Source organism: Anguilla anguilla, chromosome 2, assembly GCF_013347855.1.
Source record: "Anguilla anguilla isolate fAngAng1 chromosome 2, fAngAng1.pri, whole genome shotgun sequence".
Lineage (NCBI taxonomy): Eukaryota > Metazoa > Chordata > Actinopteri > Anguilliformes > Anguillidae > Anguilla > Anguilla anguilla.
The window spans coordinates 46,608,132-46,632,055 of record NC_049202.1 but is presented as its reverse complement, the minus strand read 5'-3'; the positions used below and the strand labels follow the sequence as shown (position 1 = coordinate 46,632,055).

General features: G+C 39.7%; 1 protein-coding gene across 2 annotated transcripts; it reads right to left on the bottom strand.

Annotated features, from left to right (window-relative positions):
* Positions 1 to 15,925: 15,925 nt before the first annotated feature.
* Positions 15,926 to 20,304, bottom strand: LOC118219779 (QRFP-like peptide receptor). 2 transcript variants are annotated; one of them, XM_035403187.1, is made up of 2 exons: positions 19,453 to 20,304; positions 15,926 to 18,807 (listed from the first exon to the last, which is right to left on the bottom strand). In XM_035403187.1, exon 2 carries the CDS (start codon positions 18,695 to 18,697, stop codon positions 17,255 to 17,257), a length of 1,443 nt encoding a protein of 480 aa, XP_035259078.1. In that variant the 5' UTR covers positions 18,698 to 18,807; positions 19,453 to 20,304; the 3' UTR covers positions 15,926 to 17,254. The 2 variants fall into 2 exon arrangements, with proteins under 2 accessions (XP_035259078.1, XP_035259079.1); XM_035403188.1 differs by having other exon boundaries at positions 15,926 to 18,573.
* Positions 20,305 to 23,924: the final 3,620 nt, after the last annotated feature.

The following is a 23,924-nucleotide window of genomic DNA, read 5'->3' as shown; positions in this document are numbered from 1 at the left end:
AGTTTTAACAATCCTCACAAGTAGGCACCAAGGAATGCAGGAGATATACTACCTCATGCAGGGATTAAATAGTGCAAAAATATAATCTGTCTCATAATTAATCAATTGGTATCGTGAAACGTATTATCAAATCATGACTATGAATTTTAATATCAAATATTAAAATAACCAATGATGGAACATACGTAAGATCTACGAAGTGGTAAGCTCAAGCATTAATCAGAATAATAATCAGACCAAAGACAAGGTTTAATTAAACAGAATTTATTAAACAAATGAACAAACATCTAAGCTAAAATCCTAAAAGGTTAAAGAAGGGACGATACGCCATGTGTGACTAGCCGTGTGTGTTCACCAGTTTACGGGAAGTACCCAGTACATGTGATTAATCTGTCCATGATCATGTGATCCTGACATCAGCTGTTGATCCCAAAATAGCACACAGTCCTTAGAGTATGCTTTCCTTTTGCAGATTAATAAAATTAAATTTTACTGTCATGAGTCAAAAGTGATTAGTGTTTCACTAATTTCACTCACTGCTGTGAAGAGTTATAACAAGCATACTTACTGACTAGGAGATGTCACCAGAGAGACAGGTGTCAAATGCTTCATGACACCAACACTTCAACCAACGCAACCGCTGAAACTGTAGCTGTGTCTGAAGCAGCTTACTTGCCTACTATTGAGTGTACAAGTTGCAGAAAACTTTTCAACTTGTTACAACTCATTGCTTCGGTAAGCTTTCCTCTGCAGTGCCAATTAGCTCTAAATGACTACAGGTGTGCTCTGTTTCCTCTACCCCGTAACTCCACCCAACCAATTACCCTGTCGGCTCTCCTGTGCTGCAGCCCTTCACTCCTGACAGGAGCACATTCACTGTGAACCACTGCAAACCTCGATTGCCTGAGAGCCATGCAGAGCACAGTGGAGAGACTGTGCAGTAAATGAATTTGGAAAAGAACTTGACAGAAGACCACAGTAAGCCTTTACCAAGTTGACTGATGAAATTCACAGTGTTCTCACCCAAACCTTTGGGTCACCCTTTAATTCCTGTCAAATTAAACGTAGCTGATGGCTGCTGCACAATCAGCTAACCACCTAGACAAATTGGAAGTGGAATTAAGCATGTTACAGAACATACATTTGTCCTCATTATATAATGCTAAATGTGCCTTTTTGGCAATCACTGGGGGAGATTATGTGTCTCGGTGTCTCTGAGAATAAAAAAGGGCAGCTAAATGGGGAAAACGTAAAGTAAAATATATACGGTAACTGAAGGCTCAGATTCCTGACCTTGTCAACTATTACATGAGCTGTGTACCTGGAAGTATATTGGTGTGTTCATTATCCAGTTCTAGCATACGTACTGCACCTCTCCTAAATTGTACGTACCTCAGGTACATTACATGGCTGTATTTAGAAGACTATATATGGTTGCTATAGTCCTGAAGGTAATTGTTCTTTTCTTAAAGCTTTTATCAATGTGCGAGCATTTCTGTGATTAGTGAAGATTCATTTTTTGCTTGAAATCCATGTCTTTGTGTTTCTTAGGTCTTGTTTTTTTTTTACTTCTATCCCCATACCTTTCCTTTATTACGATGCAATTGCATTATTTTATTGCTTAGAGCTGTCAGTTTCTTGTGATGTTTGGAAAGCCATATATAATTTATACAAATTCTGCTCCAGGTGATGTGGAGCAGGGAGACATTCTTCAACTCTCCAAAGCATCAGCATGTTTTCATGTTGTGGGAATTGAGTAAAGCAATGTTCTTGTTAGAAAAGCAGTTACAGTAGTTGCTACAGCTTTATTCATAATTTAAAGAATAGGTTCTATGCATATTCTCTTTGAACTAACCTCATACTAATACATACACATCAACATAAAGTACATATACACATACATATTCGTATAATCATACATACATTTAATGATCTTTGTGTGATAGTACCGTGATACATATAACAGAACACTTATTTTCAATTTTGATATGGCCACCCACAAGTACTGTTAGCAATGTATTTTGTACAGTAGTTACATGTAATTAGTGAAACGTATTTATGTCTAGTATCCATACCCACATAACCCAAATGCAAAAATGATATAGCCTGTTTCTTCCATTTTTCCTAGTTTAACTTGTACATTCCACCATAACTCCCCATATTTGAAAAATAGGGTGCAATCGCAATCTGTTCTCTTACTTATTAGAATTATGTCTACCTGGCAACCACTTTGTCTGTCATGTTAATCTCTACTTCTTACCCTATCCTGTAACAAATCCTTTTGAAAACAGGAAATGCCTATTTGTCAAATGAAACTATTTCCTTGGAATAAAGTATTTCTAAATTACTGAAATAATAATATTCGGAGGAACTCTGGAAAATGATGAATCCAAAAATGATGCATTAATTGAATTTAACAGCGGTGAATGAATGCATATGCATATCCTCCTGCACGTGTGTATCATCCTTATACAAATCCTAATGTCATTTTGTCCATCACTCCTGACAGCAGTTTCCTTTCACACTGCTGTTTGTTCTTATAGCCTTTCATTTATTCCCTTTCATAATTTCTGTTTCCGTTGTGTTTGAACAGTCTGCACATATATAAGGATTAATTGATCTTGACAGATACAAATACAAGATGCATCAAGTGGTGTAGAAAATAACCACATATACATTATACTGACGTACTCTGCCAGGCCAAATAAATAGCAATTTTCTACAATAGGTACATAGTACACTGAAATTATCTGACACATGGACACTGAGTGTTTCAGAATTGGATGCATTGAAAATAAGCCCAGTATTGGGGAATTGGACTGGACAGGACGCATATTGGATTGAGCGAGCCAGAACAGGGGTTGTGATTGCGCTGTCATTCTTTACATTTTGCCATGACAACCTGGTATTCCATTAGCAAGACCTAAAGCATGTGCTGTCTAAAGCAGCCTGTATAGTACCCACACTGTCATTACATGAATATTTTATTGTAACGTGTTTTACATTACATTACATTACAGGCATTTGGCAGACGCTCTATCCAGAGCAACGTACAACAAAGTGTATAACCATAACCAGGGACAAGTGTGTCGAAAACCCTAGAGAGAAGTACCGTTCCAAGTGCAGGGAACAACCGCATAGTTCAACTTGGACCCTGAAGGTTAAACTGATTAACACTAACACAAACGAGAACAGCAACAATGCAGTCTATGCAAAAATACAAGCAGTAGTTAAGACAGGTGCATTAACTAAGTCACCTACGAAACAGCTACCTAGTAACAACCCTAAGCTTACTGTCATTTAAGAGATTACAGGGTGGTAGGGAGAGATGGGGAGAGGTGCAGCCTGAAGAGGTGAGTCTTCAGTCGTCGCTTGAAGTGGGTCAGTGTCTCAGCTGTTCTGACCTCCACGGGGAGGTCATTCCACCATCGTGGGGCCAGAACAGATAGGAGACGTGTTCGGGAAGCGCAGGTGCGAAGAGGGGGAGGTGCCAGGCGTCCTGAGGTAGCAGAACGGAGGGGTCTGGCTGCCATGTGGGGTTTGAATATCTTGTGGAGGTATGCTGGGGCTGATCCCTTGACTGCCTGATATGCTAGGACCAATGTTTTAAATTTGATGCGAGCTATAACAGGCAGCCAGTGGAGGGTAGTGAGCAGGGGAGTGACGTGGGAGTGTCTGGGGAGGTTGAAGAGCAGACGAGCTGCAGCATTCTGAATGAGCTGCAGGGTCTGATGGCAGATGCCGGTAGTCCAGCCAGAAGAGAGTTGCAGTAGTCCAGGCGGGATAGTACCATTGCTTGGACCAGGAGCTGGGTTGAGTAGGTGGTGAGAAAGGGGTGGATTCTCTGGATGTTATACAGGAAAAATCTGCACGCCCGGCTTACTGCTGCGATGTTCTACGATTTTACTTTGTTAAACTATATTAAATATGTTTTATATTATTTTAGTATAGTTTAACAAACTCTTAAAGATCTTAAAGAACTGGCTTTTTTGATTTAATCATCCCTTACTTGCCCTTTAATTTACCCAACCCTTTAAATGAACAACTGAAGGGTTAATGGAGCATCATATTGTTCAGGCAAGCCACAAGGTTCGACTTGGCTCTGGATGAATCAGAGAATGGCTCGACTGACTAGCGATGTTTGCCTATTACAGCCCATTCACATTTTAAACGGCCTCCCCCTACTCATGTGGCTGCTTCCTCCTGTACACAGGCTGCTTTATGCTGCCAGCCTAAACCTGCTTTCTCCCGCATACATGTTTGCTGCAGCCTGCTGGCCTAAAAACCTGCCACCACCCCAGCTCCTCCCTTATGTGTATATCAGACTATCCTTTATAGGAGGCATGGTGATGCAGTGGATGACATTGGGACTGACCCTCTGCTGAGTCACATTCTCCATGAACTTTTTCTGGTCAACCAAGGCATAATTTCGTGCCTGTCCCCTTCCTCTTGTGACCCTGCAATAAACTCACTGCTTGATCAATTAAAGCACCAGTTTGGGACAGGAACACCCCTTTTAGGAGGAAATGGGGAGCCTGATTTTAACATGCTTGATTAAGCATTAAAGCATTAATCAATGGTTTGTCTATCCATGTTTTATTGACTACTCCAATACCACAAACCAATCAAATGTTTGTGCGTATTACAGGCACAATGAGAAGAATGTGTAAAACAAGCAAAACACAAAATGGAGAAAGTCATAATGAATTCCGCTCCCTCCCTTGCTCCCACTTTTTCGATTGAGCTTTTACACATGTCTCTCTCCTCTTAGTCATCATTTCCACAGGGTACACACAGCTTTAGTTTTCGATTGCATTTTGTGCGGTTGTCTTTAGCCCTATTCCGACTGCATTTCTCTAACCCGGCACAGCGTTTACTTCCCAGGAGTGATGGAGGGACCACCGAGGTGATGCTGCGACCATGGCTGCTCTGGTCGCTGCTGCTTCTTTCTTCAACTTAATGTAATTTTCATGCTGCTTCTATGCCAGGTCCATGATGATGTCATTCATCAGTAATTCCAGTCCTTCCTCTGGTCCCATTCACTCGTGTGATGTTGCCTTCCTGTAGTCTATTTCGATTTCATCTGAAGTCGCTGTTTCAGTGAAAAATTGTCGGAGGCGTTATCTCCATGGACCAGAACCCATCATTTCTATGATTACAATGGCCAAAATTATTGATCCCCACACTGAAGTCAATAATCAAGGTAAATCATCAAATGATTGCGGTGAATTAATTTTGTGTTATTATATATGCAAAATTAGTTTCGATAGGGCTTTACCCAGTAATTTGTACCAAAGCGTCGGTCATTCAGTTGCTGAATAGCTTGCTGGAGGAGAAAGCAACCCATTCACATGAGCACCTGGTACCTATTGTCTGGCAGCAGGGTTTTGTGAAGAAAACAGAACAAAATGTCTGTATTTCTTTAATGAGTCGATGTTTTATAATTCTAACAATGCTGTTATTTTAAGCCCAGCTATTTAAGAAAAGTCCTGGAAAGAGGAGGGTATTGCATTTGTGGTTTTGGAGTAATTTGCATTTACATTGCAAGATCCAAACGCCTGATGGCATCGACTCTGATCTTTCTAGTGTTAAACCATCCCACCTAAATGTAGACCATAGAAGTGTTTCCAGGAAAAACAAGGGGCAAACTACTGAAGATATTTAAGAAGGACCACCACCTTACGACCCTGATGGAGTTATTGTTTTTACTTATGCGGCAATGATGGACATAAATCAAAAACATGCAAGTCTACTTCAAAAAAGCATCTTCTTATTCAGAGGTCACCAAAAAGATTAATGACATGCGGGCAGCTTTGGAAAGATTGAACACAGAAAATGGGGAATTGTGATCTGTTTTGAAGAAGTAAGACATTAAGCCAGCTCCCCTTTCAGCATAGGGATTCTAGTCCGCCATGGTACACGTAGCACCTTTGACACAGCACAACTATGGAAGACAAAGTGTACATTTTGCTGTTGGAGGCTGACACAATTATTGGCTACTAGATTCAGGTGTTTTATTGTAGATTATACATCCTGATAGTCATCCACTCAATGACAGCAACATGGTACAATATCTTTTGCTTCTCGGTCAGACAGCTTGTCTTTTCAAATCGGCAGTGACATTTTCAAGGACAAAGCTTCCTTCAGCACAACAAGTGATGGTTACAATATTTTAGGGTCAGAAATCATGAGAACCGTAACCCTCAGAGTAAAGACAAGATTCTGGTTATTTATGAAGTTCAGGCAGTTCATGTAATCAAGAAGGCAGAGGATTAGCATTTAGATACCTTTTTATCAGTAGATGATTCCCAGTATCCAATTTGTTGAAACAACACAGAGCTTTTGGTAGAAGCAAACATGACTGTGACCACATTGATCCCAGTGTCATGAAAGTGAATGTGCAAGGACATAACCCACCTTTGCTCATTCAGTAAAACTATCTAGCTTAAACAAGTTCATACATACAGAGCACAACTGACTCTCTGCTTGAACAGAGTATAATTAGGCCTTGCCTTTCACTTTCACTAGCTTCAATATGGCCCATATGTAAACCAAGTGATTCATGACGCTTGTGCATAGACTCTCAACATAAGCACTCCCACTTGTACACCTTTCACCCCTGATGTTCTAGCATCACTCCTCCCAGAACCGAATTACTATTCAGCGTTAGATGTTTCAAATGGCTTATGGTCCATTCCACTGCAGCCTGATTGTCATTAAAAATTTGTATTCAAATTCAAAAATACCCAATACACATGTGATCCCTCAAGGTTTTGCTAACTCACCCATATTGTCTCAGCAATGCTTTGCTAAAGTATGGGAAGCCTTCTCTAAACCAGAATGTCTCATTCAGTACTTGGACAACTTACTCTTACAGACTTCTGCTGGGGAAGAACACATCACTTTACCCTCAGAACAGCTTCACCTGCTGGAAGAGGCAGGAATTGAATTGAGTCCCAAGAAAGCCAACTTAAGTCAGAGGTTACTTATATGGGTATCAAGATACACGAAGGGAGGCACACACCTGACCCATGCAAAGTTGGAAATTATTCAGAGACTTTCAGTTCCAGTGCCAGTAACAGCTCTGAGGAATAGTAGGATTTTGAAATCAATTCACTGAAGACTTTGCTGACATTGCAAAACCATTGAACTCTTTTCTTTCTGGCTGTAGGGAAAAGACTGATTCTTTAGATTGGGGTCCAGAGCATCTTACAGCATTTGAAAAATTGAAAGAGGCATTGATTAATGCTCCAGCATTATACAATCCAGAATCATCACAACCATCCATTTTGCAGACAGCTGCAACAGAGTAAGCTCTTTTAGCCCCAGGTTGTACAGGGAAACCTGCGTCCCATTGCACATTATTTTTGTATACTCTCTCCAGTAGAAAAGTAAGTCCTGTGGCCGGCTTCTATGTTTATCAAAACTATGACTTCTCTGTTGAAGGTGAAAGCACACCATGAGAAAGGGGTGTGTACACACGGTGATGGTAATTTGGTAGTTGATGAGCTTGCACAGAAAGCTGCCGCTTCCAGACTGTTATATGACCAAACCGATTACAGCTATCAATATCAAGGAACCAGTCGACCTTGTGCTCAGCAGAGTGATCTGATCCACTTGTACAGGAATAAATTGTATTGAAGCAAAATGGGGAGGTAATTTCAGATGGTCCATTTGCTGAGTGTAATGCACAGCTTATTATACATGACAATGATTTGCTATGTAAAACAAATAACATTCCAGTATGGATCCCATCAGCAGGAGGATATCAAAATATTTTTCATCATAGCCACAATCAGAGGGACACCTAAGTGAAACTGTCAGGGGTACTGTAAAAAGAATCAATCAATCAATCTTTGTTTGTATAGCTCATTTTGTACTGAATGCAATGAAAGAACAATACAAATCAATAAAACAATGTGATAAAAGAATAACAGATACAGCAACTAAATGAATGATGTATAAATAAGTACGTAATGCATAAAAAAAGGAAAAAGTGTCTATGAAAGTAAGCTTGATACCTACGTGTTTAGCTGAAGGCCCGTGGACAAATTTGGTAATTAATTATGTTGTCCCTCTTGAAGCAGCTAAAGGAGGGCACGGGCACATTCTTATTATAGTGGACACGTTCAATAAATGGATAGAGACATTTCCATTCAAGTCCAATTCTGCTGCAGCCACAGCTTTACTTTACTTTACTTTACTTTAGATGGGGCCTACCTTAGCTTGGAAATTGATGGAGGTTCTCATTTTACAGGAAACATTCATACAGATCTGTTTTAAATATTGGGAATGAAACATCGGCTTCACTGTAGCTCATCACCCACAGTCCTCAGGAGGAGTAGAATGCACAAACAGAACACTTGAAACAGCACTAAAGAAAATGGTGTTGAAGAATGGCTCAAATTGGGCTCAGAACCTTCCTGGCATTCTGATGTCTATGACAGGAATTGTACACAAAGCGTAAGGCACAGTCCCCATGAATGATGACAGGTAGGAAAATGTGAATGTCAGAACGTTTTCTGCTAGAGGTGAACAAGACATTCCTTGAGAATCTGTGTTCCTCTTTACCTGATATGTACCAAAAGCTTGCTCCCGTCAGGAATACAAACAGTATTACGTCCAAAATATCAATGACCAACATGACCGTGGAACTGCAGGGGTGTCCAGAGCAACAACCTGATCCCCAGTCTGTTGTGGTGATGAGTCCTGATCAACAACATCCAGCAGGTCCATGTTGCAGCCCCGGTGAACCTGATCATGTGTTCTACAGAAGTTGATGGGCAGTACAAGAGAGAAAATGTGACTGGAATGTACAAGGACCTCCTGATGACAGCAGTCCTGGAATACTGTGGTACAGTAGCGACTAGTTCATCTATGGGCCAGTCGGCATAGGAGCTCCAAACTGCCCATCTGAAAGGAGCCACTTCAAAGTGGATATTATTGGGGTTCATGGATGATGTACTTGGAGCAACCGGAACTGTTTTGGGGATATCTAACTGGGTAGATGCCCAATAGCTGAGTGAAAATGTAATTAGCCGGCACACTAATTCCCTTTAGCCTGTCCTCCAAAAGGACGCTTACATACGGGTAGGACAAAAGGAAGGATTACAGTATGATTGTGTCCTTAAGTGTGAATTCCAATCAAAGACAATCTAATTAGGAAGGATGTTTCACTGCTTAATTATCATGTTGCTAAGAAACAGGATATCTCTACATTTGGTTTCACTTCCACGTTTAGGTACAAATAAATTGATTCAAGGAAGAATGGCCATCAATCATAGAATAGGACCTGCAGTGTGTGATTGTGAACAGTCTCAGGCTGGAATGTATATTGATTATATCAGGAGTGAAACTTCATTTACATCAGAAGCATAACTTTATTGGTGCAAATCTGTAGTGTAAAACTATATATATTGTAGGCTTGAGGTTTTAGATGTTTGGGATTCAGACTGACTATAGGCTACTAAAACTAGGGTGCATTTCACATACAGTATTTTTGACTACTGCTGTTCCTAGAAAAAAAAAAATCTTTTCCACAAAGATTGGAATTGTGCTTTTTTCCTGAAAGTTTATAATACCAATTTTACAAGGTGTTTTAGTTTTTTTGTCCTTCAGACTATACACATGCTACAGTATATATTTTACATAAATTTGGAAATAATAAGAAACAATGGCATTTATCCAGCCCATGCCACGAAATTGGTACAAACGCCAAACCCATCAGTCATTAAGCACTGAATGTAGCATCTCATCTCAGGGAGATTGTTACCTTTGCCTGAATAACTCACCTGTGTCACCTGCAGCATGTTCTCCCCTGTAAGCCTTATTTACATTACTTGACAGCTCAGTGCCATGCTGCACATTGTCTTCTTTACTTTATGACATTATGGCTTTGGTTAACTGACAAATGTGACTAAGAATTGCATCAAATTCAGGTCTGTAAACTCAGTGCTGTTACAGTGTCTATATACTGTACCTATTCACCTGCCACTATTGACATGGATCACATTTCTACAATTACTGCGCATGGCCACTAATCGTAGTTCTGATGACTGATGTGTGAAACTACTCTCGAGCAATTAATGCAATTTAAAATTAAGCAGGGCACCTTTTTGACTAATTCATTTTCTCTAATTCATTTTTCGCTTAAGAGATTGCTTTCTTCTTTCTAATGTTATTGAACTCCTTGAAGGCATATATTCTGCAGATAAGAAGCTGTGGGAAAGGGCAATTTTTCTACTAGAATGAGATAACAACAGCTCAAGAATCCTTCTCGCATGCATCGGTTGCGAACGCCGATCTCTGCCACTTATACTAAGCGATCACAGGAAAGAAAAACATTTTTCATGGCTTGCAGCTATTTTTAACTTGAATTGTGGAATCCAGTTTCAACAAAGCAGCTTTGCCAAAATGTTAAATTGCTTCCATTTAATTTTACGATATGTTTTATATTTAGGCAAGCCAAAAAAGTTTCATAAAAACTGTGTGTGTGTGTGTGTGTGTGCTTGGTCTGTCCCATCAAACACTTTCCCTACTTGATATTTTATCATACAACTAACCAAATGGCCTTTTAAAAGACTTTTAAAAGATATCAGGATTGCAACTTAACATATTATGTAAAAAAATTACATGATATTGAAATTCATAATACTCTGTGTAACTGATGTGATGCTCATGAATGCATCATGAATGCTTTATGAAGATAGAGTTCATGTAAATTATTACCAAATAATATTTCATGGTTTAAATGTATAAATGCAAATATACTTCCGTAACTGAAATGGGAGTTCAATTAGAATGTGCAAAGCAAACCACTAACCACATAACAATCAAACTGACCGTTTATTTCTGGTGAATGCTATTGCAACCGTTATATGTAACAATGAAAACCCTAACTATTGGTTGTTGAAAAGGGTCTTACAACTTGATTCTTCTCGATAACCTTCACAAGGCATGCAGCAGTCTTCTTATTATGAATTTTCATTCAATTATTCATGGAAAAGTGACATTTAAAAAACCTCCATCACTTGTCATTTCAGGGTCATTTTTATTCATTTCAAAAAGCTCTGTAACTGCAGTAGTCAGTAGGCTTCTGAATGGCTCAATAACTGCACCTTCAAATGTGAGTGCTTGGAGGCCTGTCGTGCAAACATGCCTTGAGTGAGGAGAGAGATGATAAAGTGACTGGCCTTGGAGGAAAGACAATGACTGACAGACAGCAAAGCAAGAGTCATCAGAGATGATGGCTACGCTTCACTAAACACCCTCCTCCCCCCAAACATGCTCCCATCATCTCAATTTATTTGGTTGACCTCTACCTGTAATCCCTGAACTTGGCACACTCATTAAAAAAACACTTAGAAAACTCTTAGATATAGAGGGGAAACGTCATGGATGGAACCACAGTTTAGAAGAGTAGTGATAAAAAAAATTCTGTGCTGATATTCTCTAGATCAGGAGTGCAAAATGAGGGCTAGTCGGTTATTGGATTTCATTTCAACATCTGCCCTTCACTATTCAATAAGCCCAAACATTATGTTTCACTGTTCATTATTTTAGAAACCACGAGCAACTACTGATCCCAAACTACAGCTACAGATTTCATTGTATTTCACAGATTCTCATCGGTATGACACATTTTCCAGTGAACATTTACTAACTGGGAAATGGCAGTAACCTGTTGAGCGCATAATGTTACAGTAGCATTTATCCATGTTTTTGATCAGATGCACAATACTTATCCTCTTATAAAAATGTGTGTACCCACATTTTTTTCCTCATCCCAGATAATGATGTAATTACTTGTGCTACTCATATATAATAAACTATTCAGTGAGATGAAATGATGACAGATGTCACCTGATGCTGGTGCTGCTGCAGGCCAGACAAGACAAGGTTGTGCTAGATGACAGTTACAGCTGGGGTTTTGCTGGAGGCTGAAAACCGGCATGACTTCTGTTTAGGCCAGCTGTTTTTGTCCAACGGCACATCACTCCATCCATCCAAATTCTGAGAGAGACCTCTGTGCCCTTTTCTCCATTCACTGCCTCAGCTTACACGTCTGTTAGGCACATTGGGGCTCATCTCACTCAGGAGAGCAACAGAAATACAACACAGACAAAATAATGCATTTTTATCAGTTTCGACCTATTTCTTTGAACCAGGTTTTCCCCATTCAGCACTGCACACATGATGCATGAAGTGTGGGATGCCCCTCAGGCTAGGGATAATACAGAATGGCTAAACACAAACACAAAGGGGTCTGCTCAATTCAGTTTGTTCGATTAATTTTAAATCCGGAACAATTTGATTCACATTTGTACCAGTATGTAGCTACTGGGATATGGGTGGCTCTCTCTATATAGATCTATATATACACACATCTTCAATTGCAAATTATTAAGTCTCAATTGTTATGTACAATATTGCATATATACTGTAGTATCTCTGACTTTAGTCAGTCAATAAAGCTCATAATTCAGAGCATCAAGTTGTATGTTTGGAAATTTCTGTCCTCTGATAATAGTGTTCATCTGCAGTCTCTATCATGGTTTAGTCTCTATATCATGGTTTTACTGACAGCACCGGAAAACAATTTTGTTTCATGGCTAGGTCTTGCGGTACAGCTCAAGTATGAGCAAGATTGACTGGAGTCGGCTGTTAATTCCCTTATATTTTTTCACGTTCAGGCAAAGGCCTGAATGACCTGTTGGAATAATGTGGCGCTGTGAGAGTACGACTCCTACAAAAAAGTTCAGAATGCAAACGCCTTCATGCATTTGCAACTCATGCATTTGGAGATAACCATGATGTGCAGCATATTTACGTGTGATTAGTCGCTATCATGCTGTCAGATCCACTGCACCATCTGGTCTCTAATCCCAAGAGGCACCCACAATTATAGGTATTTTTCCAGTCTAAATGCAGTTTTACTATTGCTTACTAAACCATTAAGAATTTTTTGGAGGTTTAAAGTCAGAAGTGCATAAAACTTTCATGATGCTCATGCCTTATTTCCCTAAATCATTCAAGGGTCATTTGGGCACCCATTAACTATTAATGTTGCATTATAGTGTCTGGTTATTGTGCATTGCACTGGCCCACACATCACTGTTTGTATATATTATGTGGAACAAATAAGCTACAAAAATAAATGTGTGAACAGGATGTACATGTAGTGCCTTAGAATAATGTAGAAACATAAGCTAATTTAATCAAATCCTCTGCCAATATTTAATGACATCATTTATCGAGCAGCAAAAATGAAGTACTTAAGCATGTGTATGCGTGTCTTTTGTAGATTTGTAGCCTGCGAGTTTGTTAAAGCAGTTCGTTAGGAACCATAATCACATTGAGGTACTGAGGTATACTTTACATGGATGATTTTCGTCCAAGTGATTCACGTGTGTGCCCCACGTCACATGGCGCCACATTTATAGTAAATGCCCATATCCAGTTGCTCATTTTAACCTTGTTCCTGCCAGAGACATAGAAAATCAATAGTGACACGGCCAGCAGGGGTTACATCTAACTCATGAAGTAAAGCATGTAGGAAGTAGGGCTGCAATACTGAGGAGTTCACGTTATTCAAGAATGTATAAAGAGGGGGTTGGCCACCGCCATATTTGTAGCAAGGACTTATTCGTTTTCGGGCCCTGTCACCAGGAGATGTATGGTTTTATTCCTGCAATATTTTCCACCAGCTCTCTCACCACTGACTGATGAGATCTCAAGAGGAAAGGTTAAGCCAGCTGTGGTTATGAATTCTGTCAAAGCACCTGAAATAATTGGAAAACAGGTCACATCGGTCAAATACACCTTCATTACACCCAAAAGACTTGCGGTTCACCTTCAGGGAAATTCAGCTCAATCTGTGATACATAAAGAAGGCCTTTCAACCAATTCACTTGCTCACTACACTCATAGTTGTTACCATTAGCAGTGTCATATGACCATTCCAAACATTCCATGAGTCCCCTTACAATGCTATAATTATGTGTGTCCCACTAAAGTGCTACAAGACATTATTTCCCACAAAAAGCTACACTTCCATGCCCACTGCCAGTGTTGACGTACTGTAGTATGCATCCTAATGTCCCATTTATGCTTGTCTAATTAAGGCTCCTATTCCTAGATTATTCATCAGTCAGATATTGCTGAATGCTTTTATTTATTTAGGATTGGTAAATCATCATGGAATACACAAATATTAGATTTTCCATAAAGCTATTAAAGAATACAGACATCACATATTGTTCAACCATATTAATTGGTGAATTGTGGTGAAAATAGTGCTTCCAGCTGTTTCCTGTTTTCAGCCTCTCCCAAGAGCTATTTTAGGAACTCCCGCTAAGAATGTCCTTGGATCTAAGACAATATAAACCTTTCAAGAACCAGTTTAATTTCAGGGTCTAAATTTTAAAACAATGGGCTGTACAGAGATGCTTTTGTACAGGGTTAAATTGGCTCAGCATTATTTCCTCATATTCAAATAACTAAAATGTAGGAAATATACTCAACTGTTCCCCCCCCCCCCCCCATAAAGTAGATAAAATGTCATATACTGTATGGAGACTAACCATATATCACAGAAAGTAAATCTAATAGAACCTTCACAAAAGATTTAATAGTTTGCCCATAGCCTCAGATGTGTAACAGGGATAAACATCTGGATATCATAAAGTCGAATTCAGAATTTCAGAATTGCAATATTAACCCCATTATATTATAATCATAGATTAATGTGGCACACATAAATATGAAAATAGAATGCAAATTCAAATTACCCATTAATATGTTGCTGAATATGTTATGCTTGCCACATGCTAATTAAATATGGCATCCAGAGGTCCTATCTTTTTTGAGCGGAAGGATGCACTTGGGTGGATACATACTACCCTGTTGCCTGGCTTCCAGCAGTGTGCACTGCATGTTAACAGGTCAGTCTATAAAGAACTCAACACAAATCATGAGATTTGAAAGAGCAAACCTGACAGAGGGTCTGAGAAAAATAGGATGAGTGAGTGAGAGACAGAGAGAAACTGGAGTGTCACCTCCCTCCTATCTAAGAGGCACCATTGGTGTTGATATAGCAGCTTGCCTTATCAGTGCGGTTTGACAAACAGCTGTTGGGGACACTGATGGAGAATGGGCTGCCAATCTCCCAAGTGAGAGAGCTGTGACATGCTGCAGACAGATTACAGTCTGTCCCCATAAATCACACCTCTCGGTCCGTGTTTCCACTGCTCTGATTTCCAAAAATACGGCCTATAAATTAGCCATGTAACCAATTAGAAGTTTAATTGAGTCAAGGCATTTTTGTAATGCAGTAGATTTTAGGTTTTACCTGTCATTTATGCTTTTATCAATGATCACTGGTTCTTCGGATAATTCACAGACGTGAGTGCCAGCATCTGTATTTTAAATTCTGTAACTTTACTTATTTATATACGATGAAGTAATATGATGAATATTTGAAAACTTATAAAATATTGAAGTGGCTGATTTGGAAACATTTTTTTTTAGAGAACATCAGAATAAGAACACACACATACAAACAAGACCCCCCCCCCCCCCCCCCCCCCCGCCTCCACACACACAAACACACAAATTTCATGGTAAATATTAGTATTTGTTACAGTATATTTGTCATGCATGGTTGCATATAATATACATAATGTGAAGCCACAGCCTCAGAAATGGTGCCGGTTTCCCACCTGCTCAGAACCAACCGTCCTGTTCTCATTTCTCTCCATGTACCTGATACCTACAGGCATATGGAGGACATGTACCAGCTGAGGTGACAGATGTGTGAAAAGACTTGTTGACAAGGACACAAGGTGTGAGTCTTTGCTGAGTCATAAATACACTCCATCGCTCGTGAATGGCCACAGGACAAATGGGCACTATCAGTCTTTACAGGGACGTTCCAAAACAATTGCTTTTAATCAGACACAGCTGCACATTGCTAGGAGTTTACAAGTTTCCCTGTCATTGCCAGGCATCCTCAGGAGACTTTCAAAATGACAGGTGGGGGTGACCCTTCTTTTGTTATCCTTCTGACCTCCGCGTCCCTGTCAGCCTTAACATCTCTCTTCTTTGAGAAGAAATCTGTAGTTAATTAACCTGCTTACTGTCTCTGAATGGTGCTGCCAGCCTAGCGTACTGTGGTCCCTGAAACCTGCGCACAAACAGAACCCCTCATTAAATAATCTAGAAAGGAGTGTCTTAATCTATCATGCACACACTCCAATTAATATTAACACACTGAATTTGAACATTTAATGTACAGTACATGCATTCCATATATTGTATAAAATTAAAGGAAATATTTTTTTCCCTCTGTATCTATTTTTTAAATTTCCAGTGGTAAAACGTGTTTGTAGCAGATGACAATGTAAAATAAATTAATTTACGCCTTATTATAAAATATACTGCTGTCATTTTTCAGAGAGAAGCCAAATTCATTTGAGGCATATGCATAAAATGTCTGGTATCTCAGAGATTAAACCATTAATTTCTGTTACTTTTCATTGGGTAATTAAACAAGAAAATTACATCTCTGGGAAGTGTTGCATAAATAGCTAAAGTTTATGACTAAGCCTGACAATAAGACAGACTTTGGTTATTCTATTTTCAGTGGTTACATACAGCTGTCTCACACTGGCCTAAGTATGACGTATACATCCATATCTCATTAAAGTTTTGGTACATTAAGATCAACATTATGGGGCCAGTGCCAGTCTAGGTTGTCTATAAAAAAGCAAGTCAATGACATGTAAACATTATTCAACACTGGAAACAATGGCCAACTAAAACACCCAAGTAGTAAACAGAAATACAAAGTTAAAGGTGAACACTGAATCAAGTACAATTGTGATTTTTTTCAGATGGATGAATGTAACGATGTACATATGTACATACATCAACATACAGCAGTCATAATCTGTATATTATTTTTGATAAATCTCAACAAATCCACTCATGATTGTTATAGTATGAAGCATTTCACTGTCTATTCCACAACACACTGAGTTCAGTTTTACAAAATGAATCGCTCATGATGATGACCTCAGTGTGGTCATGTGTTCCCTTATAGAGATATACTTGTTTTACCAAATGATTCAAAAGAATTCGCTAAGGCAACAGGTTGTAGACCAATGTCTGTGCAGTACGAGTCAGCATTCTGATGTGAGCATGTTGAGTGAAGAGGGGCCACAAATAGCACAGCAGCGCTGATTACAATCACAGGCTAGAGGCTCGTCTGGTCAGACATGCTCCCGGAGCCTCTCCTGCCCGAGAGTGTTTGCAGAGACACTTGCTGGCTGGACGTGGGTGGAGTCTCACACACAGTACTGTGAGGGTACCAGTCAGAAAAGTGCTCCTCTGTCACCTGACAGATGGTCTCCCCATGCGCCTCAACCTCTGGCACTTTGAAGGACAGCAGATTGGGCAGGGGCGTGGAGGCAGTCTGCTCCTCTGTGAAGGATGAGCTGAAGAAGGAGATGATCCTCTGGTGGTACCTGCTTTTGATGACCTTGGCCGAGCGGTACAAGTCTCCAATGAAGCAGTAGCAGATGGGGTTCAGGCTGGAGTTGGTGAGGCCCAGCCACTGGGCGAAGGGCCGCAGCTTCCAGATCCAGGGAGGCGGCCGCTCCTCGCGGTCGATCCAGATGTCGGCCATGTAGAGGGGCAGCCAGGAGATGGCGAACACCAGGACCAGGGCCACCACCATCTTGGCGATGTTCTTGCGAGTCTTTAGGCGCGAGGAATGGACGGCCCGGCTGCGGGAGTCAAGCTCAGAGAAGTGGCGGGAAGTACTCCACAGCTTCCGCCCCGTCAGGAAGCTGATGATCAGGTTGAAGGTGACCGGGAGACAGTAGAGGGTGACAAACAGCAGGACGTTGTAGACCTGCTTGAGCCTCTCCTGAGGCCAGATCTCCCTGCAGACATGGAAGACGAAAGGCCGATCCTCAATTGGCTGGATCTCGTCCCGCTTGTTCATGAAGATGAGGGGCATGCAGATGCTAGAGGACAGGACCCACACCACCACAATGGTCCAGAAAATCTTCCGCCAGGTGAAGAAGGACCTGGCGGTGAGAGGGCTGTGGACGCTGTAGTACCTGTTAACGCTGATGACGGTCAAACTGAGGACGCTGGCTGACACGGACACCGCCTGGGTGAAGGGCACCGCCCTGCACAGGAAGTCCCCATACACCCAGGCCGTGTAGATCCTGTTGCCCAGGGTGATGGGCATGCAGACGCACACCACCATGAGGTCACACACGGCCAGGTTGATCAGCAGGGTCCGGGTGGTGCTCACCCCAGCCAGCCTTTTGCTTCGTTTGCTGGTCAGCACCCTGATGGACATGATGTTCCCAATGAACCCCACCACAAAGGAAAGAGTGTACATGACAGTGAGGGCGATGGTCGTGGGCTCCCTGATGGTCAGCAGGACCAGCCTCTCCAGCTCGGCGCTGTCCTGCAAGTCGCTCATCTTCCCAGTGCCTCCCAGTGATCCATTCTCATGCGGCAGTAAGTGAAAAAAATGCAGCTCTGCTTTGTGGTGCTCTGAGGAGAGATTCATTTTGCAGAATTGGCATATGTTTGAGAGCGCTGATTCATCTGCATGTGTTTCTGTGTGTGTGTTCATGTGTTTGACAGCACCTGGCCCATAGCGTGTGATCCACGTCATCCCACATGCACACAAACATTCAAGTGGAGAGGACGTTTATTCTTCATTGCCCAAACGGGTTTCTTGACACAAATTCAAGCCATCTCAGTTTGCAGGATATGTCACATTGGCTTCAAAAGAAAGGCAATGTCATTCGTTTGAATAGGCTTGTATTTTAAAAGTTAACAGACCAAGCACTTCTCAACAGAAAGTCTCCTGCCATAAAACGCTTTCAACGTGTCTTTAATTTAGGTGTTACAGCCTGCTGCAATGTAAAAATGCTTTATTCCTATGTAAAAAAATATATTTAAAAAAACTTAAATTGTACACTCCTTTCAGTGCAAAGTTGTCTTTACGTTGCTCCAATAAGATTTGTGTATTTTACGTTATAGTTTAAGGCAATAACACAGCACACTTTGCATTACTAACACGAGTCAATTTAGTGCCCGTATTCCAAAATGAATATAACCAGTCTACTTTCTGAAGCACGCATGTCACTAATACATTGCATCTATGCCATATGCAGAAGACCTAGAACAGTAGAAAGTATGTATTCGCATTATCTTTTAAATATTTTGAATTGTGTTTCATCTGAACGGTTTGTTTTAATCGAAATAAAACGCCTACGTTTAGCCGAACAAACAACCTATGTATTGCCTATTTTCTTTTAATTAGCAACCTGTTAAGGAAAATAACTCGTGTCATTACAAATGGACATTCTCATGTTATTGCTATTCACCACCATATTATACTGCTTATAGGTATGGAATGCTTACCTTACTGAAAGACACTGGTTTTCAATTGAAACCCCGCGGAAATTAAAACAAAAGTTACGTCCGAACAGCTCTTTCAAATTCACAACTTCTTTTAATGACAAAATCCTCTTAGTGTGTCACCTTCACCTGTAAATCCAGGTTACATGTCGTTGCCCTGCTCGCGTGGCGTCTCAGAAACGAATGAGCATCTTGCTTACTGTAGGCGCTTCCTATGAGCTGGTTCCCTAATGCGGGAGGCAGAGATGAAAGCCGCTGTACGAAGGCACTTTCATGATTGTAAAAAGAGGCTTCGATCATTTTTTCCCACTGCATGCAATTCGCATATTTCCACACCAGCGACACATTCCACTACAATGAGTTCTGAATTGTCATGTGCTGGCAGTGGAGAAAAAAAAAATCATAAACCAAATAAGCAAGTTTTAACCTTATGGTTATTTAAAACTTCTACAGAATATTAGTTTAACTGTTTCTATGGCAAGTAAAAGGTAATAGCCAAATTGTCAGCAATAGAAAAATTGCATAAAATAGTAGCCTGTGCTATCAAATCAACAGAACTCCCCAGCATGAATTATACAGCGGCTGCAACATTTAACCAATGTGGAAAAATATACACCCCGGGGCTAGCGTGATGCTGCTGAAAATGAATGTCTACACAGACAATGCAATAAGGATAAGCCTAAAACATCGTAGATATGCTACGTAAGACAAATAACACTGTTCACCATCGGACAGCCTTGCAGTTTACCAACACATGCAGAAAATGTCAAACATTCATCTCTGTTATTTTCCTATTGAAGTACTTTTTCATTCAGTCTGACAGTGAAAGTGATTGCCTTGCCTAACGGTTTTGTTAAACCGTGTTAGGAAACCAGCCAGGTTTGTTTATTTGCTAGTGCATTTTGGTAGCCTACCTAATTGTCTTTAATAATGTGTGCGTGAATTTTGCTCCACTCTCAAATATAGACATATATGTGGGTTATGTACTGTTTTGTAGCATTGAATTAGATTTATTTATTTCTTTATTTATTGAGGAAAAAGAAGTCCTTAATTCTGTGTATACTGCAATTGATATGGAGCAATCTTATCATCAATCCTCGTAAATGTTACTGATAAAGCAAGCTCAGTGATCCCTCTCTAGTTTTTAAAATACTGTATGTGAGATCTTTATGAAATAATGTTATTGAGGTATTATTTAAATGCATTGAATGGCTAATTTATATGGTGAAAGATATGAACTAAAAAATAATTATTCAGAGGCTTGCTTCACATTTTATACAACATCCATATTTTTTTAACCATTTGCATGGAGAGATTGTAGTCCTTAGAAAGACATGACTTTGTCATCAGACTTTGTAGTCATGTCTTTCTAAGGACTACAATCTCTCCATGCAAATGGTAAAAAAATGGATGTTGTATAAAATGTGAAGCAAGCCTCTGAATAATTATTTTTTAGTTAATCTCTTTCACCATGTGAAGAACATGAAAATCATTTGTTATTAATGTGTGAAATTACTTAATTACTTCACCAAGTATTTTAGAGTCTGGATCAGAGTAATAATTTTATACATAAATTAGATGTATGCCATTGTTTTGTTGGATGCAAGTAAAATGGATCCCCATATCAATCCTTTAGCATTTTATAAAATGTAAATACTTCTACTTGTTGAGTTGTGTAAGCTCAGCTACACCATATCAATCATGCAAGACATGATTTGATAATGCAGAACAAGCAAGGTTTTGCATTACAGTTCAGGTAGCTACTGTACACGTTCAGGATGTGGTCCATAGTAACAGCTTGATACCTCTGAGATGTGCTTATTATTATGAAAGGCAGAGAAAATAAGCGACAGTATGCATCCTTATGTATCAGTGCCAAGCAGTAATGCACATCTTTTCTAGAAAGATGTCAAAGTTACCGTCTGAAAGTTGATGAAAATTAACTCTTTGAAAACTTACATTACTTTTATTTCACAGCCCATTTACACTGGACTTAGTCATTTAAGCTCTTGTGCCATCTCAATGGGACAACTGTAACTGGTTGTCTCCCTGTATGAGTCATCAGACCACTCCAGCAGGCCACCACAAGATGCAGCTGGTCATGTTGTCTATTACCAGTCAAAGTACTCACACCATGAATTTCCTCATCTCCTTCCACTGATTACCATCTGTGTCAGGAGTAAAATACTAATTTCCTACTTTATAGGCAGCAAGAGGAACTGCAATATATCGAATCTTATTCTCAAACTAGTTACTCGTGCTAGTAACTTTGATGCTAACCCTCAGAAGCTGCCATTTCATAAGGGAAAAAATGTTACTCACCACATTTGATATTTAAAGGCTTTAAAGAATCATAACCAATGCATCATAACCAATACCTTTCAAAATTTGTAACTTTCATTCTATTATTTCATTAAGACATGAAAAGTATGCTAAAGATGAAAACACAAAATGTGATTGCCCAGCTGGTGATACAATGTATTGTAATACAGTCCTAAAATGGAGACCATTTAATCACCTATCAGTGCCTATTTCCTTCCCATACCCGCCCGTTCCCCAAGGTGATAAAATATACAAACAATGAAAAATGTCCATGAACATTTAGACAAATTTAGTTGTACAACCTTATGTAGCAAACTGATTTACAAGTTATAAGTGCTGTTAAAACTGTACTTAATAATTCTACCTACAGTATCTTCAGTAGCTTAGTTAGCTCCATAAAGCTGCAGGTAATGGTGCAATAACTATTGGCTTCCTAATAATAGTGGTATTGTGTTAAAGTGTCCTGTGATTGGTTTCCCCTTCTGGGCATATTTTATTCATAGTTTTTGCAGAGGAAACACAGTGTGGTATGTTAGCATTTTTGCTCTTCTGTTTTGTTTTTGTTTTTTTGAATGCTGTCTTTTTGCCTATAGGTGGAGCTGGCATGGGGAGCTTGAGGGTTTAAAGGGGCACGTTCCTTTGATGAACAAAATTGCTGGCTTACATATTTTGATAGCGCCTTATCCTGTTTAGGTTCTAGCCTTTTGTTATTGATTTATTTCCTTGGCCTTTTCATGTGGTGTACTGTGTTGCCAAGGACAGGCTGTGTTTATTTTCTTCTTTTTGTGCACCTTTTTGTTATGATTTGGGTAAGTTGACAGAGTAGGAAACCTGTAGAAGACCTTCCATTGTATTTTTCTTGGGAAGAAGAATAACTACAGATTGAAGATCAGGGTAGCAGTCTTCTGCATCTTATTTTTATGCATTTTATGATTTTAGCTTGTTTTGTCGTTTTGTATGTATTTTATGATTTTAGCTTGTTTTGTGTCTATTAATTTGTAATAAACATTATTTTGGTTACATTTCAGTTTTATCAGCACCTGGTTTTGCTTTTGGCATATGGGTTTGGTTCGCTATACCCAAACTGTTGTTCCACAGTTAATGTAACATGGATGGATTTTGCGATGTAACTTATTGGGGGCTCATTCTTGATTGGGCTTTGGTTGTGCTCCTGTTGTAATACATGTTTTGAGTGTGTCCAGTCACATATTTTTTGTGCATTCATGTTTTTTTGCTAGAGCCAGTGCTATGTTTTCACTTGCTGTTGGTTTTTGTAGCATCATGCTACTCTTCATCTCTAGTATTTCCAAAATGAAAGGAAGCACAGCAACTAACATTTGTGCTCTGTCATGATTGCTCTCTGTCATGCCTGTTGGTCAGTTTGGTATGGTTACAACCTGTTCTGTATTTTCATTTTGTACAATCACATCATAGCATTTAATTTGGGTAGTTAGTAAATGACCCAACCATAGAACACTTGGACAGCTGCAAGAAAGCTGACCTTTTGTTGCTTGCAGAATATTAAATGGCGTGTGATTCAGTCTGACACTTAAAAGGACAAAAGTAGACAGCAGATTGTACCTAATAACCAACCCAGCTGTCCAGAAACTATGGTGCAGTTATTTTTGAATGAGTTACAGCACATTTGAAATGCCTTGAAGCTGTCTGGATGCTGATTTTACAATGCATGTTGATGGGTAAAGCAGAAGTGGCATATTAATCACTGTAAACAGACCAGATTTGAGTTGGGAAAACCTATATAATGTGAGCATATGAGTTGGCATGCTTAAAGTATCGTCACACCTGCCTAGCCTTTGGCCGGTGAAATCAAGAAAATTAGCATGTCAAATTCTTTTTTTTTTAAACTCCACACATCAATGCTTCGGCAAGTATCACTTTTTTTTCTTTTCTTTTGCTGTTGCAGTGTTGTGTAGAAATTATGAGTTGGTACCAGGAGCTTATCACCAAAAAAACAGCATTATCAAAAAAGCAGTTTCCCTTGTGAAAATTACCTCACCTGTGTCTGGAATTGGTTTCTATGAAACAATTTCTATGAAATGGTATGAGATAAGCCAGTAGAAAATGCATCTAGTGATCGCATATGGAAGCCACTGTTTCTAGAGCTACTTTAACGTTCACTGAAGCTGTCAGAA

What these genes read in the sequence shown, in the direction of transcription:
- LOC118219779 (XM_035403187.1), bottom strand. Translation starts at nt 18,697, where the DNA reads ATGACGTGGATCACACGCTATGGGCCAGGTGCTGTCAAACACATGAAC.